Source organism: Ascidiella aspersa, chromosome 9 (genome assembly GCF_963924565.1).
Source record: "Ascidiella aspersa chromosome 9, kaAscAspe10.2, whole genome shotgun sequence".
Lineage (NCBI taxonomy): Eukaryota > Metazoa > Chordata > Ascidiacea > Phlebobranchia > Ascidiidae > Ascidiella > Ascidiella aspersa.
Window position 1 is genome coordinate 19495222 of NC_139455.1, and position 17393 is coordinate 19512614.

General features: G+C 36.7%; 1 protein-coding gene across 1 annotated transcript; it reads right to left on the bottom strand.

Moving 5' to 3' along the window:
- Positions 1 to 965: 965 nt before the first annotated feature.
- Positions 966 to 15848, bottom strand: LOC146133461 (uncharacterized). The gene is made up of 15 exons (XM_083396713.1): positions 15761 to 15848; positions 15509 to 15617; positions 15156 to 15319; positions 14402 to 14795; positions 13920 to 13960; positions 13658 to 13700; positions 12398 to 12504; positions 12062 to 12143; positions 11350 to 11562; positions 9603 to 9914; positions 7893 to 7966; positions 7013 to 7107; positions 5744 to 5792; positions 3690 to 4139; positions 966 to 2406 (listed from the first exon to the last, which is right to left on the bottom strand). The coding sequence occupies exons 1-15, from the start codon at positions 15785 to 15787 to the stop codon at positions 2383 to 2385; spliced, it is 2184 nt and encodes a 727-aa protein (XP_083252839.1). The 5' UTR covers positions 15788 to 15848; the 3' UTR covers positions 966 to 2382.
- Positions 15849 to 17393: the final 1545 nt, after the last annotated feature.

Here is a 17393-nt window from a genome sequence, read left to right on the forward strand (position 1 = left end):
ATTTAATTTACTAATATTACTTTTTTAACAATTATAGAAGGCAAAATAGAATATACAATCAACAAGGTTTAACCACAAACACAGGAAAACTATTTAACATATTTTTCAACATTTTTAAAACGCATTTGTTCGAAGCAAGTCGCAGTGACGGCGATTACAACCAAAAGAGGTTATGGCTATTTTTAGTTAAAGTCGAAATGAAATTATAGGACTGGAAAGGCACCAAGGCGAAAAAATAACAGCAAAAACACGCGTATAATGGTTAATTGTTGGTGAGTTGAGCGGCGAGGCGAAAAAGTCACGGTTATGAACAAAACAAAAAAAACATGCAACTTGCTTTTTTTAAGTTAAAATACCTATATAGCTGTATTTCGGCGGTAACACTACAGTTTTGCAATCAACTATCACTTTGCTTCACAAGAAGAGCACGTAAAAAAGTGAAACTCACCTTAAACGTCGCTGAAAAAACAATTACAGAAAGACCAATCAACAGAATAGAAAAAAACGAACTTTTCGTTTACCAAATACATTCGGTTGAGTGTAAATTACGCAGATAACGAGGAAAATGTAGAAAATTTGTTTCGATAAGGACAATTTAACCTCAAAACAAGAATTCGAACGCAAAGCACAAAGTTTAGGATTATTGTTAGTTTTTATTAATACATAGAAATTCAATATTCACGAACACCAATTCTATAGATAAAGGCGAACCGCTAACTACCCCTAAACGAGAATTTAGAAAGCGAACTATATGTGGCTCATAAATTTTTCTGTTTCGAATTTAATTATATTTTTGCGCGGTTTTTTGTGGGTATTTTTCTAAAATTCGGTGAAACACGCGGGTAGAGTGATTCTTTGGCGACTAACGCTTGCTATACGAGCACTAACTAAGGGCCACCCCAAAAACTCTATATTCGTGCGAGAAAAAACGAGAACGCTGGAAAAAATGCGAGGAAAAAAGACGAAACGTAGTGAAGATACGAGATCGCAGTGAAGTTTTCAACGTTTTACTACGGGCCAGGCTACTAACGACAGAGCTTTGAAAAAAGGGGGGCTGGGGGGCCAAAGTACCCCTAAATGCACCCATCCAAACACACAGACACTCGTCGGCCCATGTTAAACTACATTCAAGCTACCAATGTTCAATTGCACGGTCTGCTTTAGGTATTTACCTACACACATACACTATGCGTAAAAAACTAACTAAGCATTTTGGGGAGAAAAATACATTTTCTATAGCACAACTGTCGATTTTTGTAGCGAATATGGGAGCGCGCTAGTTAATGTACAAGTTTTGTGAGGTCCCAGGACCTGACATCAAAAGGAATAATGACCAGAACCGGCTTGCAATTCATCGGGTGTCGTGATAAAATGATATGCTCTAACGCGGTCGCTATTTATCGAAGTGAAACCATTTCCACCTTAGGATCATAATGGCTATATAGAGGTTGTATACAGACGTAAAATGAATGTCAAAGCTTATACAGAAGAAGGTAACATTTTGTAAAAGTTTTCAATCAGTATTTGAACACAATCCGAAAAAAACTAATTCCTTTAAATTAAGTTCGAAGCGTCACAAAATGCTACCTACTTACGCATGAGCTTTGACAATCTATTTTTTACCTTTTTTGCGCACACGTAATACTGACGTCACAAAGGAATAACAATCGACGTATGACGCGGTGGGTCAGCGAGAACCAGAAAGAATAAAAAAGTAGGTAATTGCTAATTAAGTGGCGGGATAAACAATAGAAGTAATAAAGTTTAGAATTAACCTTTGGATCAAAAAAAAATTCACCAATAGTAAAATAAATTTATCAAGGTGTTTCAAGATTGGGTTTGTGATGCTTGTAAAAGCACAACTCCACGTAAACTACCAAGAATTGCAATTCTGAATCACCACAATGGCTTTTAATTTTCGTATAAGGCAAAAAACTTAACCTAATGATTGTCGTTTGCACATAACGAGAATTGCAGCTAGTTCTTATCTTTCGGGACAGTGTAAACATTTATTTCCAGTCCAATACTGGACAACATTTTTACAGGGGCTTACAAACAGCGATCGAAAATGTTTTGATGACTTTTCGGGGGCATTTCGAAAAACTTCCCGCAAAGATTTTGCGTACAACAGTCTTCTGGTAACTTATGCAAGAAAGTGGGGAAATAGAGGAAGGGAAAATTTTGCGGTGTCTAAGGAAAAAGAGTTCGTAAACAGTTAACGAGCGAAAAACGAACGAACAAAAACGACATCGGTTTAAAATTGCTAGAGATGAGAAATATTGCGAACAATTTGCTACAAAACGACGATACTTTTGGGATAATAAATGTCGCATCACTTAGCTTCACACCTATACAGAGATATATTCTTTGGTCGCGACTGTTTCACTCGCTTTTTGATGGATTCGTCTGCAAAAGAAAACGGACATTAACAACGCACCGATGTTCGCAAATTCACTACAAGATAAGAAATAAAAAGTGTTGAGGTATCTAAATTGTTTAAGTGTCCTATGTTTTCCTATCTATCATGTGGTATAATTCATGTGTTGGGCTCATGTGATTTTAATCTTGGTTTGTCCTTCATTTTGTGTTTCTTCAAGCAGTAAGGAGCTATAGCCTTTTTACAGTGCTTATATGTTTATTATTATCATTATTAAATTTACTTGTTTTATATAACATTGTTATTTTATATTCATTCTAATTAAGTTGCACATGTCACTGTGGTATAAGTTAATATGATAAGTGTTAAGCAAAGATATAAAAAATGTTGCGAAACAAGAGTTCCGCTATCAGGGAAAACTTAAATCGTGCACTGCACTAGGATCGGGGTTTATCTGTTTTAACCGAGCGATTTTATCTCAGCAAATTGTGTTGTTTAAATGCCGTAAAATGCAGAATGAAAGACCGGTTAGAACCGCTGGATTAAACAATAAAAAAAGTTGAATCTAAATTCTATACCAGCTGTGTAATACGAACTCTCGTAACGACAAATTTCCATTTTATTAAAGATTTTTCTCAGATCGTTTAACGGGTATTATTAAAACCAAGTTGAATCTGAATTTAACATGGCTCTATAATACGATATTTTGTTCTTGTTTAAAACTTCACCAAAAAGTCTCATATCATAAACGATTTTTCACAATATTACAATTCTCTTACCCTAAAAGACCAATTTTATCGCTGCAAATTATAATTTTCAAAGGTCCTAAAATGTTGAATGAAAGACAGGCTAGACCAGTGGTTCTCAACCTTTTTTCTCTCGTGGACCATTTTCGTTGCACAAAAGTTCTATGGCCCAATAATTTTGATGAAAGAACAAACTATAAAAAATGTTTACAACAAAAAATAACCGAGCATATGTCCAAACGGATTATTTATTCAACCGTGTATTAGTGAGGTACTTGCTTCTGAACAATAAATTTACGTTTCATTTACACCGAGATTAAACTAAATTCTTTAATAAATCTAGCTTTTTTAAATTGGTCTGTGGCCCATCTAAAATGTTCTTATGGCCCACCAGTGAGCCATGGCCCACTGCTTGGGAACCGCTGGGCTAGACTAAACTGGTATTTTATGAATTATAAATGTTAAATCTGAGTTCTAACTCGGCTGTATAATATAATCTTTTGTTTAAAATTTCAGCAAAAGTCGCATATCATTACATATTTTTCACAGAATTACAATTCTCTTACCCTAGCTTTGGCGTTGGTAGTGTCACCCGACGACTTTGAGTCTTTGTATGCCGCTTGTGAAGGTTGCTTGTTGTCGAACTTGTGCTGGGGCTGCTTGCTGTAACCCCCAGCACCCCTTGGGCGACCCTCAAAGTTCCTCGCGCCCCTACCCCTGTTCCCGTAATCGTTCGATCGGTCGTTGAATGGCTTCTGGGGGTTATTGAAATCCCCCTCGCCACCCTTGGGGCCCCTATATCCGCCCCTGTTCATCCCGCCCCGGTAACCCCCTCTGAAACCCCGGTTACCCCCTCGGGGACGGTCCCTCGGGGTGTTTCCCCGGAACTCGCGGGTTTTGGCCTGGGCCCCGGAGTCGTTGCTGTTGTTGTTGTTGTAATGCTGATGCGGCCTAGGCTGGGTGAGGTCGTTCTTGTTTTGGGGGATTTTCTGGGGCGGCGGCATCATGTCCTTGTCCTGCAGGGTACACGGATGGGGTAAGTGGGTGAAACGAGAGAGCAAAGTGGATGGTTAAATTGCATTTCGTGTTTTTACCTGAAAGCGATCCGGAATTTCGGAGGAAAATCTTTAACGGAAATTGTAGCATGCAAACTATGTACTTTGATCAGGTAAAAGAAGATCATTGTGTTAATCAACGTTAACAGGCTTTCAGAAAAGCAAAATAAGACTGCATCAATTAAAACTTTTGAAAAAACATGCAGAGGCAACTTCTCCGATAAACTTTTTTTTTTTTTTGAAAGCTTAGTGAAACTTGTATTGCTCGCATTTCTCTGAACACTAAAATACTGTTTTTACATGCTTGTTAAAAAAGATGAGATTAAAATCCATGAGCTGTGCTGTTAGTAATAACGGGTTAGGCAGCATCTGAAATACATTTAACAAATATATTTCACACAAACAACTAGTATCAAGTAGTTAGTAAATTAGCAAAGGGTGTGTTTGAAACACTTTGAACATTATTTTTACTTGTTGTGATAAAATAAGCTTTATAATACGAAAACGTTAGTCAATCACGTAACAGATTATACATTTTAAAATTCCTTTTTAGATTAGGAGACGAAAGAGGTAAAAAAAGGTTTAACTTAACGAATATGAACAAAGTATTCCAGTATTCCAACAAATATTTATCATAAGGAACACAAGTCTGACAGAGTCGGAACCGCAAAGCTGAGTATCAATTTAACTAAAGACAGAAAGGCTATACTGCGCCCTATTCCTAATAAATGTCAGAACTTGTGCAACAGAGGCCCACAGTTACACGTCAATATCTGCGGAATCTATCATCTCCCACTTTACTCTGACGCAGTCTCGTGTATTAACAACGGCTTTTCGTCGCGACCGCCAATATATTGCGCAAGGAAGCGAAAAGGCACGTTTCTACGCGAAGCGAAAACCGCAGAAAGGGATTTGACGTTAAAGTAATATTTCGAGGTATAGGTTCAAGGTGAGGTAGAAGAGCGAATTGATTTAGTTTGATAGATATCGGTTAGTTGATTCTCCGTGATATTTTGAAGATATGGTACATTAGGCTCAGTACAACAGGGTGCCTGAACTTTAAAAAGAAGTGGCTCTAAAACGTTTTCTCAATCGACACAAAACGTAGAAACTAGCAATATTAAAATAATATAAGTGTTGAGCAATATGATTTAACAGAAGGTATTACAGTATATAGTTTGACCCATATGGCACATTGGACAACAAAACATGGGGATTCCCTAAGTTTTAAAGTGGCTTAAAAATTTCATCCTTATTCAATCCCCAAAACACACGAAAACTAGACGTATGTAAGTGTCTGTGTGTGCGCAACTGCGCATGTTTTAACAGCCACATTTCATTTCAACATAACAATGAAAACCTGTAAGTAACTGAGCTGCTTTAATACTGTGTACACCAACAGAATGATCGTTGTACTATTTGTCTTATGGATCCAAACATTTTTTTACACAACCATTAAGGCGTAACACTTCCAGCTCACAAACAGCCGGCAAAAAAACGCTTCACGCAAGGCTAATTGGCGGTAGCATGCATGATCAATAGGCAAACATTGGAATGCAACCAACCTTATCGGAGCTCGTTGAATACTTGTTGTTCCTGCCTCTCCTTTGAGATCTGAGCGCGAAACATTTTCAGAGATTAGAAATTTGAACTTGTTAGAAACTGTAGGACACATTTATTTCTATTGCCGAAAAGAAAAAAAAAAAAACTACATTTTATTTTTATTTAGGGCCTACCTGAAATTACCATACATTTTTATACTTCGGAGAACACACAAATATATTTTTAGTTTTTTTAGGTTTGATACAGTCTGAAACTATCAGCCACATCAATTCCTGAGGTTAAACCGTTTAAGAACTATATATATGTGGATGTGATGTACGTACAAAGTATCTGTAACTAAATAGCGTTAAGCCGTATTCGGTTTTGTCGGAAACTCCCAAGCGCCTATTTTCATACTTTGCAGAACACGTACAGAGGTAAATTGTAAAAACGGCTTTCATAGTAAAGCTGTGTGCGTTTGGCTCATACCTAATGTAGCGTTCAAGCCACGTTAGAGATTTAGCGCGCGATTACCAAAGACTTGGATTTGGGGGTTTTCATTTTAGATCGTGCCATTCCAATTATTTGAAAGAAAACAATATTTTCAGTTTTGATCGCGCAACGACATAAAACTTTCCACATTGTGGAAGTTATTTTGTCGCCTTTGACTAAAATTCCTTAAGGGATCAACGTCGTACGGGCACCCTAGTTTTCAATATACAGTAACAGTTGTCCGTAACAGAAAAAAATATTTTGAGTAAAACGACTGATATTTCCCGACAAAAGAAAGTGGCTTTGTGCCAAGGGTCGTGAATATCTTGAAGGGCTGTATGCCGTTTGCAGTAGCCGCGAATCATCAACTTTTGTGGCTAAGTGATTAAAGTTGAAATAAACTTTACAAAGACCACTTTGATAATTGGCCGAAAAACTATAATCTAACAGAAGTCATCAGAATTGCTACTTTTATTATCCCTTTCTGTTTTAAATATTAAAAACATCGATTTTTTTTATTTTTTTTCCCTGTTTTAAAATTTTATTCCCGGTGGTGACAGACTTGATCACACCATAGTATGTCTAGTATAGGTTATCGGATATTTCGTAGTTTAAAACCGATCCCTGAAATTCAAAAAAGTATGCCGCAAAACATGGTTAAAATACCTTAATTCTTGATATCGGATTGACACCGACGTCACTCTGAGAATTAAACAAGCAGTTGTACTGTATCGCTTCTGATCTGATAAGTTTGGACAGTACATACTAACAACAACAACAATGTGAAGCAGCATACTCACCGTTGCGGTTTAGCAAAAGCCAGGTCGCTGTTTTCCTTTGAGGTTCCGTCCGGGGTCATCATTGGGGTGCTGCTCGCCCAGGAAGCGGGACTTTCCTGTAGACAAATAACCACAGTGAGGACAATTCTCAGCAAGCGAATGCGCTTACAGTGGGCAACAGTCTACGATCGGCTATACGTATCATGTCGGTGTCAGCTCATTAAAAAAAATTTGCCTTGCTTGATTTAAATGATTAGGTTATAATTGCCTGACTTCGGGTTGTAAAACAACTTGAATAAAATTTTTGACTTGAAATTTGTATTTTTGATTTTGTTCTGGTGATTTTTACAATTATCCAGTGCTCAAACCCTGTTTGCTGCAGCTATGAACAGTTTTGAGTTTCGTTATGCGAAGTGAATTAATAAATAAAAAAACAAAAATACGCGAAACATGATGTTAAATACAATAAAGGGAACTTTGATTGCCCCGAGATTTTTCTGGCGAAACTTTTAAAAGTTTTCGGAAACAGGTAAGACTTGGATACAAGACGACTTTAATTGGACTTGTAGTTTAACAAAAATTAATTTGGCCTGGTGTAAATTTATTGAAAAGAGAGGATTTGACACTTCTGCATAGCGTTTAAAGTAAAGGGACTAAACTGTAAACAGTTGTTACTCTTTAGGGGTAGGCGTATTTCGAATTCCGTTTCAGAAAATCAAGTAGTACTATTAGCGACAAATTGGATTACATTAAAATCTTTACAATATTTCGCACAACCCTGCTTCTTCAGGTCAAATTTTAAAGCTTTGTACTGATAAGGCACGGTGGTGCGAAAGCTTGTTTTTAATTTTACAAAGTTGGGGGTGGTATAAATACTTGAAAAAGCCAGCCCATCACTTACGGGAAGCGGCAGGTCTGAAGACTCTTCCGCCCAATTCTCGACATGGCCGTTTGTTGTCAACGCCAGGTCTTTACCTGCGAAAGGCAACATGGTTAGTTTAGTTAATAGGTAATGGAATAAGATTATGGAAAAGTGGTAGTAAATGTATAGCAGCACACCAAACAGCATTGCCAGTTGTTATTGGCCGCATTGCTAATTGGCTGTAGTTTCTTCAATCGTGCGCGTGTATAGTTAAAAATCACTTATACGTATATTTTGTATGACCCTGATGCAAGTAACATCTCTTCCAAAATGTCTTCAAATAAACTTTAAAAGTATATTAAAATAAAACGATTAAGCCTTCCCTAAAATATTTTCATCAAGCAGGGCACGGGCTAAAAAATTCTCGCCTCGGTTATATGCGAAACAAACGACAACAGTAATTCTTGCGCAAAGCACTAAGCGTTAGTGGACGGGAAAATGTTATCGCCATAAGCCAATTCCAGAAGCAAACGAAGTCAAACAAGAGTCATGTTGACAGAAATTGAACAGGGCAAATGCGTTTAGGCGCCGAGTGGCACAGACATTGCATTTTAATGCTGGGTTAACAACAGGATCCGTTTAACAAAAACACGACGCTCCGCCTTACATTTGTTTAATGTGCAACTATTGCGGGCAACCTGTTGGTTTGATTTGAGCTTTGCCGGCGCCGCGGCGGTTCCCCATTGTTTGCACGCATTATGACGCGCACAATGCCGGGGCCAAAGGTCACCGCCACGTCACGAACGGGGGAATGCCCATCGGCGTGACGCTTGTACCGGCGAAGTCGAAATAGGTTTAGCGTTGTTCCGCCCACGCGTTATATGGGAGGTTTGTAACCGCTGTGGTTTGACGTTACGGCTGTTTTTAGTACTGAGAAGCCCGGCTCAAAACGCGGCATATAATTACAGGACTGATAGCTGAATATAACGTTACAAAGTTCTTCCAAGCCACTTGAAAACACAAAAATTAATCAATAATTGTGTTGTTGTATTTTTGTCTGAAACCACCGGCAAAACATTTCCCCACAACTGTACACCATCTAGGAAAAATTGCCCTTTGTCAAACAGTTTTTTTGCAAAAAAATATTTAGTTGATATAAGTTTAAAGGTGTTATCTTTTACTGATTTCGGTAAGCCTCTTCGAAGGCATCCGCTGTTGTGTTTGGTAAATGCTTTGACAGTTTGAATTATGAGTGAAATAATCGATAGTTGTTAACGGCAAGCCAAATTTGAATACAAAAACTTTAGTTGACTCCTTTAACCCTATGCGGGTCGCAGGTTTCTCATACCAGAATAAAATTTTCTGGCGGGTTCACATGAAAAATCAGCACGGGGGTGTCGCAGCACACTATAATCAATTACAGTTACACGTAATACAAAGTTGAAACTGTCAATGATTCGGTTAAAAACATACAACCAATAAACTAAACGGTAAAATAGGCAATATTTGTGGTTGGTAGTTATATTAGTGTCCAGGAGGGCATATACACTACAGGGTTGTCACACAATTTTATGAAAAAATGTTGACGACATTTAAATATGGAACTTCTCAGACACGTTACTTAAGATGGTATTAAGGAATTTTTCAATACGTAAATCAATTTAAGTGCAGTTAGGGATTCAAAGACTCGGGTGATATTGCACGACCTTGCCAGTTATTATATTCATATAATAATATGCGGTTACTTACTAATATCGCTTTCCTTGTTAGCTTTTCCATTTGAAACAGCATTTGATTTGCCTTCCTTAGCAGAATGCGACTGGCCGCTTGAAGAGGTGGCAGGTTTAAGGGGATTGACAATGGGCAGCTGGCGAGGTGGCGCTTTGACACTGGCAGATGCCGCTGAGGAAGCTTTTGCATTGGCACGTGGGGCGGACGGCGGCGCCACTGGCTGTGGCACCTTGGCAGTGGCAGGTGCCATTGGAGGGTTGGACGAGGTTGACATCTCTGACTCGGTGCGTTGTCTCGGGTGTGCCGAGTAGGAGTTCTTTATTGCAGTAACTGTTAAAGTTAATTAATAATTCACACAGTTATACTTTGTAGGCCAAATACTTTTTCAACCAGGATTGGCTTGGTTTTTTATCTGCACCTGGAATACTCCGGCTGAATGATAGAATACAATACAGCTGATGTTGGAATTGTCTTTAAGGCAGGTTTTTCAAAGAGGGGAAATACAAAACCAAAAACGAGTGAGGGGCGCAAGAATAAAAATTATCAACTGCCATTTAGTTTGCAGACTTTTTGTTACATTACCACAAAACAGGTAAGCTGGTTTGAACCAGAAACACGATGTCCAGATGAAAATATAACAAGTAAATACAATGTGAAAACAAACTATCTATAGCACCAATGCACCAAGGTTGTGTGCTGTATACGTTCTGACATGGTTAAGGCAGTGCTTCCCAACCAGTGGGACGCGAAGGTATGAGGTGGGGCGCGAAGCATTTCTAAATGTTACAGTTTCCTATTATATCGGGAAATTATTGCATTATCATTACACAAGATTTATGGAACGATATCACAAATACGTAACAATTAGATGTGTTGTGTCGCAATAACTATTTCAGTACGTACGCCAGTAGTAAAGATGCAGGTTTTATGTAACTGTTAATCTTATTTCCTCGATAATTTGTTCTTTATTCGTTTGGTCATATCTTATTGTCGCACAATAACACTTGCATTAAAAGTGAGTCGCGAACTGAAAAAGGTTGGGAAACACTAGTTTAAGGCACAATAGTAAAAGTCAGTCAGCTTTTACTAATGTCATGTGATGGTTTTATTGTGTTTAACCATGCAAAAAGACACAACTTCAAGAATCTCCTTATAAGCCCCTTCAAGAAGGAAAAGGCGATTGCCTAATAGATCAATTAAAAACCAGAAGCAATCAACGTGTATTACGATCAAACAAGGAAACAATAAGGAGTGGTGCACCTCAATGGAATCCTTTACAAAAACTACAACCTTGGATTGAATTTAAAGACTTGCGTTTTTGAGTTTCAAAAAGGGGTGTAAGTTGTCAATTATGTCAACAAAATATTGTAACTTTACGATTCATTTCGGTGGGTGTCACTTAACTGCCAAAAGTACCATCTTAGCCAGGGGCGGGCAACCTTTTCCTAGTCGCGGGCCAAACCCAAACCCAGAAAGGTCTCAGCGGGCCGATAAATTATAACTGTGTAGATCTTAATATAGGAACTGCAACGACTGTTAATAACGGATAAAAATTTGAGTACTTTGCAATTTGGAAAGGCTCTAACTACATGTTACACAAAGCGCAAAAAAAATCCTTTTACAATGTTCAAATAACCAAATAATAAAAAGAATGGCCTCAAGCCTAGTTTGGGAAGTAGGTCGCGGGCCGGATGATTTTCGTTTGGCGGGACCGAGGCCGTAGGTTGCCCGTACCCCTAATCTAAACACTCAAGTTACCACTTACTTTCTCCGATGGTTGGAATGACATTGGTGAGGATTTCTCGGTTGAAAATGAACCGTGATGTTCTTCCCAACTCTTCGTCGTATTTCCTCTCGGCGACAAAGTGCTTTATCTCGTTGCGAAGTTCGTTGAGTTGCTGGTGGCTCATGGAGGCGGCGCGATCCGTCTGTCGCTTTAGTTCGTGAGCTTGTGTCTCTCGTTTTTCCATGAGGCTGACTGCAAAGAGGTCAAGCGCTTAGTCGATGTTTGTAAATACCAGTGTTATAATGAGTTTGACTTGACTTTAGCGCACTTGAACTTAGCTGAAGTCTTTTGGACAAGGGTTGAAACGAAAAGTTTTGTTAAGCATTATTTTTTGTAAAATTGGGTTATTTATCTTAAGTTATGCAGATAAAACAGTTTGCTTGCTTTATGTCGCATTTTTGTCATTTTTTAGTTGAGGTACTGTTCATAATCAAAAGAGTTTACCTGTTCATTTTTATGACAAGGATTTAACTTGAAACTGACTCGCTCTAACTATAAATGGACTGGACTTGTTATTTATTTAAAAAAACTCCATTTTGACAAAGGTTCTTTTACAAACGACTTAACTGGGACTTACGTCATTCATTTTATAAAAAATAACAGTGTTTGTAATAAAGAAAATGTGATATTTATTCCAATTGCGTGATTTTCTAGTATAGTTTAATTACTCTACTCTTAAGTGGATTCTTACATGCTTCTGTTTTCATTTCATCCAGTTTCCTTATTAATTCAACTTCCCTGTCAATCAAGGCAGTGTTCAAGTCTTCAAAAGTCTAAAAGAAATCAGAAAACCCTTTCAAGCAACACAAAAGAATGTAAAAATCCTATTTAAGGTCGAAACTGTGAAGTTAGTTTAAAAGCCGCAAAACCTATTTTTAAATTATAATTAGTGTTTTAAAAATAAAATAATTTGTGTTTTAAAGTTTCAGATGGAAAACCCAATTTAGTTAAATGAGTGTGGTAGCATTTGTAAATTTATCTACTTTAGGCCTACAAAACGATTTTGTTGATAAAAAAAGTATTTTACTTGTTTAATCCTTTTGTATGAATCTTGTATTTCGTCGTTGAGTAAGGTTTTGTACCTTCCAAACGACACAGAGCAACGCTGCAAGTCTTTCACAGCCTTTTCGATACCTGGAAAACAAGAAGCAGGTTGCCCTTGTGTACGAAATCTTATTTGAGTAGTGTGCTTAAGTGGAAATAACCTACAATCACCTATGAATTGTATGGCTGTTTTCCTTTGAACCAGCGTTGCCCAATCTAGGGTCCGTACAGCAGTTTCAGAGTGTCCGAAATGAGAAAATAGTCTTTAAGTTTTAAGCATTAGGCTTTAGCGAATGTTTTTTAACATTAGACTATGTTTTCAACATTATCTATCATCATTATTGGTCGTTAGTTATGCTTTATTGTTCGATAAAATAGCGCGTTTTATGATGTCTATTGTGACATCATAAAGCATATATCATGCTGTATTACGGTACCTGCTTTTAGTGAATCGTTTGCATTAGTCATAAAGTTGTCACATTAGAAAAAGTAGTGACTGTGTACTACAAGAAACATGGGTCAACTGACCCTTGGAATTTATAGGGCCGCGAAATATCAAAAAAATTGCAAAAGGTTCACCAGGCAATTTTTTTAGATTAGTTTGGGAACCGCTGCTTTAAACGTTTGACTTCAAAACCTTGTGTAAATGGGTTACACATGTTTTAGACTGGGTGGCTGTATAGTTCTTAAGCAGTAACTTGTAATACTGGAATTGCCTTACTACAGATGTGTGTCACATATAAATATAGCATCAAACAGTCAGTACCAGCTCCTACGTGGACATATTCATGAATCACATAGCCTGTGGCAAAATGCAAGAATATTGTGTGAGTGCTATCTGCAAAATCATACATGTTCATTTTCTTGGAAAATTATTTTCGTTGTAGCACACATTTTTGTGCAATAAAAACTTGGGGTAGAAAGGTTGGCAAAACATTTTTCACAGGAGTCATTCTAAAAAGTGAGTGCAGCATTTAGTTAAACAGAAAGACAAATGAAATGTCATGTCATGCTTTCAAAACGTTTGCTAAATGTCAGTCACTACTTACTCATTTATGATGCATGTAAAATAATTATAAATAGCTATGGCAACTGTGTAACAGTAAGGTGAAAGTTCACGCTTTACATTAATTAATCATTGATATCTACCACCCCACTGGTATTGTAAGGCCTTTATCAACATACTAAAGCAAATTCCTAATGACAATATGCTATTTCTATATTAACTGAAATGCATACTTACTTTTTTTATTGGCATGAATTTGGGCATTTGCACTATGATCGATCTGCAAGTGGAAATATTATTGGTTTAACAGAAGTTATTAATATGACCAATTTAAAAAATTTTTTTACACGACAATGTATGGTATAATAACAGATTATTTTGAATAAAACCCAATGATATTTAGACCTATTAAGCAGCATTTTGTCTAATTTAGGGCCAAAAATAAACAAGTGAGCATAATAAATTACAAATTTATTCAATGTTTTTGAATATTAATCACCTGAACTTGACTGGATTGCACATTGGTGTCAGCTTGATTACCTAAAGTTTACAAAAAAAAATTGTAAAATGGTCACAACATTTATCACCAAACATAGCAATGTTAGCATACAAAAATTTGACAACTGAAATTCACAAAACTTTGCTTTATTAATGAGTTACAATTGCTCTTACAAGAATTCAGCAACACAAGTTTTTCTAATTAAGGAATATTGTCACTTAGCTGTTATTTTTTTGGTGCATTTTTTTATTGAATATAACTAGTTAATAAAAATATAAATCAAAATGACTAGAATAAGTTAATTGTATAAGAAAAAATATATATAAGAAATAAGTAGGTATCACTTTCACTGTTTCAAACAACTCTCTATTCATTTTGAACATCTTATTCATTTGGAGTTTTCAAAATAATACATATTTCTGTAATGGCTTTTATGTGCTTATTACATCTAGTGTTGTTTAATATTCAGAAATATCACCGACCTTGCGATGCCAGATGGCTCGGCGGATGCTGTTTGTGTTTCTTCTTGTTAACGGAGCGAGTGCTTGTTTCCGATGAGGTTCGCGATCGCCTGCCACTATGGTAGAGGTTATGTTGCTGCTTTATCGCCTTGGCAACCTCTGCGGAATCAACGTGGTGCTCTGTGCCATTTACCATTGGCGTTTTTTCTCGGCTTTCTTGCTCCGCAGATGGAGGAGTTACAAGGCCAGAAACGTGATTTGCAGTGGTTGGGGGTGCTGTGTAATTGCTTGGTGCTCTACTGTCCGTCAGCATGTGTTTTAGAGCTGCCGCAGCGGTGGTTGATGACTTGGTCGCTGCAGCGTTGTAAGCTTCGTCTGTGCCATTCTTTTCTGACGGAATGTCTTCAGTTCCATTCTTTGAAAGAAGGTTAAGTTACGGTACAAGTAAAATTGGAAGCTTGGAATTAACTTTTTTGTTTTATGGAATCAAAACAAAACAGATTTTACAATATTCTCTGGAAAGCCCTAGGTTTTCTTGGAAAAGCTCATCAAAATCAGTTAAACTTCTGAAAGGTATTGGTACAACCATATAAAAGTTACTAAATAAATTAACTTTATTTTTTTATATATTTAGGTTGAGGAAGAGGGGGGGGGGGGGCTAAAACCAACAAACCTAAAAATACTCAGAACTAGCATATCCAACTGTTTTCAAACTGTCTCCTTGACAGGCTTTTTTCTGGCTTTAAAATAAATATTGAAAGTGACAGAAACTTACAGTTAGTTGTTCTGGTTTATGATTGGCAGCATCGACAGCCAGTTCTGCAGCTTGAGCTTGTTTTGCCTTCTTCAGGGCAGCTTTCTTTTTGCGCTTTTTGGCACTGTTTTTGGACTTGACGGGTCCCGCATGTTTCCATTCTGTAAGGATGTGATCGGCACGACCTGGAAAATTACAATTACAATAGATAATTTTAAAATGATACACTTGATAATCCTAGCATAAGTTTACGTGCTTTATACCAAATGATTAATACCTAAAACTTAACAGTAAATTCAATACAGTTATAGTTGCACTTCTAGGGCATTTCTATTAAAGACTTTAGAAAGCAAATAATGCAAATTAAACTTTACCTTCAACAAAGTCAGAAATGGTTTTATCAATATCCTCATCGTGATGTTGAAGGACAAGAACAATTTCATCGTTGCTGCGGTCTGTCACCACAGTCCGAACTGCATTTATCTGTAAGGAAAAACAAAATGCTTTAAAAATAAAATAAAATGTTAAAAAATAGCGTACGGCTGTAATCACTGAAATATAACAAGAGTAATTTTTTTATGTAACTTTCATAGGTAATCTATATCAGTATTACTTGCATAGCTTACCTTCTCTTTAACAGATGTCATTTTCATTAAAATCAAAGTATGTGCTGAATATTAAATAAATTTCTTGCCTAAAATTGTTAAAAAAATCCTGAAATAAAGTACAATAGAGTAAGTCAAACTTCATTAAGAACTACATACTTTCTTTCAAGTCTAAAAATTAAAGTTAGTTTTCGCGTAACATTGCATACCACATCAAGAACCTGACAATGAGTTCAATGAAAAGAAATATTTTTATATGAGATTAAGGCACTTGAATTCAGTGGGGCATAAACAACGGCATTAGTGGAAGGTGCCTACACCCAGATAAACAAAGGGGAAAAACAATAGGCACGGTCCCTGGCGGATCGCCAGGTGCTCAACAAAATATTGTTATGTCGGTATGACAACTATTGAGTGTAAAAACACACAAAAAATAATCTTACTTCTTTGTTTAACTAATGAAACATTTCGAAGTTTGATTGGTAAAATAACAAGCTGTAAAGAAAGAGACTATCAGTCATTTTGTGTTTATAATTAATTACTACACTTCCACTTAAAGTGATTAGGTAATAAATCTTTGTGTATGTTCTGACAAATTTGGCATTGCAACATTTGAAGTAAATTACCTGTTTCAATGATTAAAAATTAGCAGGATTAAAAAAACACATCTTAAGAATCCATTATTTATTCTTAAGTATTTTAGAAACTTTCTAACATTGTTGTGATAAGCAATTGAACTAAAAATGCAAAATAGGACCAAAAATCGTAGTAACTTTTTGATTTATAACATATGCAATGTCCAAATTATATGTAATTTGCAATATAAAACCATATTTCCATTGGTTTTCAAAATATTTCCAATAAATACTGTTGCAAATGTAATCTTTTTCTGTTTTTCTTTCTGACATTTCATAGATTCAAACTTTAAGCAACATAATTAAATAACAGACAATTAGATTTGTAAACCTTTCTAAAACTGTGCTACCTAAGACTGATGATAAGCAGAACCATTTGTTTTGATGGTTGAACTGTAACTAGGAGTAGACTTTGCACTGAAGAAAATTCACATGTTGCTTGCCTGCTGGGCAGCCTAGTTGCTGATACTGTTATTTTTGTAAATAGGATTTGTTGCACTACTTAGCATTGACCACTAAAAGAAGTGCAAACCTATATGTTGCATAACATTGCTGTTGTATACCACATAACTGTAAATTTGCTGATTCCAACAAGGTTTGAAAAGATAAAGCCTTAAGTTGTATTGTTAACATACAACTTGGTACACAATATTTTCCATAATATGTCAAATAAGCAAAAACTCTCTAAGTTTCACATAAAAAACTGGCCTGGCACAAAAAGCAGTTGGTCCATACAATGCCGCTTCTTAAAAAATGCTGAACATACCTGACCAGGTAGACAGGCACCTGTTGTTATCAGCTTTCGGGGCGTATGTACACAAACTACACCACGAAGTTTTAGTTTAAACTTTGGGCAGACTTGCCGGAGTACACGTTAATAGGTTAGTAATCGAACAAGGGGCACTAGAGCTGTGCAAACACTGGGAGATGGTCACTTCCTATTTGAAAAAAGGAGGCAGAATTGCGTTGCATAACATGGCAAATTTTGAGTAAACAAAAATAGTTGTACACAACACATA

Coding starts and splice junctions, on each gene's coding strand:
- LOC146133461 (XM_083396713.1), bottom strand. CDS start 15,787: ATGAAAATGACATCTGTTAAAGAGAAG. Junction 12,505..13,657: donor AATTCATGCCAATAAAAAAA/GTAAGTATGCAT, acceptor CTTGTTTTCCAG/GTATCGAAAAGGCTGTGAAA. Junction 11,563..12,061: donor TGAAATGAAAACAGAAGCAT/GTAAGAATCCAC, acceptor ACCTCTTTGCAG/TCAGCCTCATGGAAAAACGA.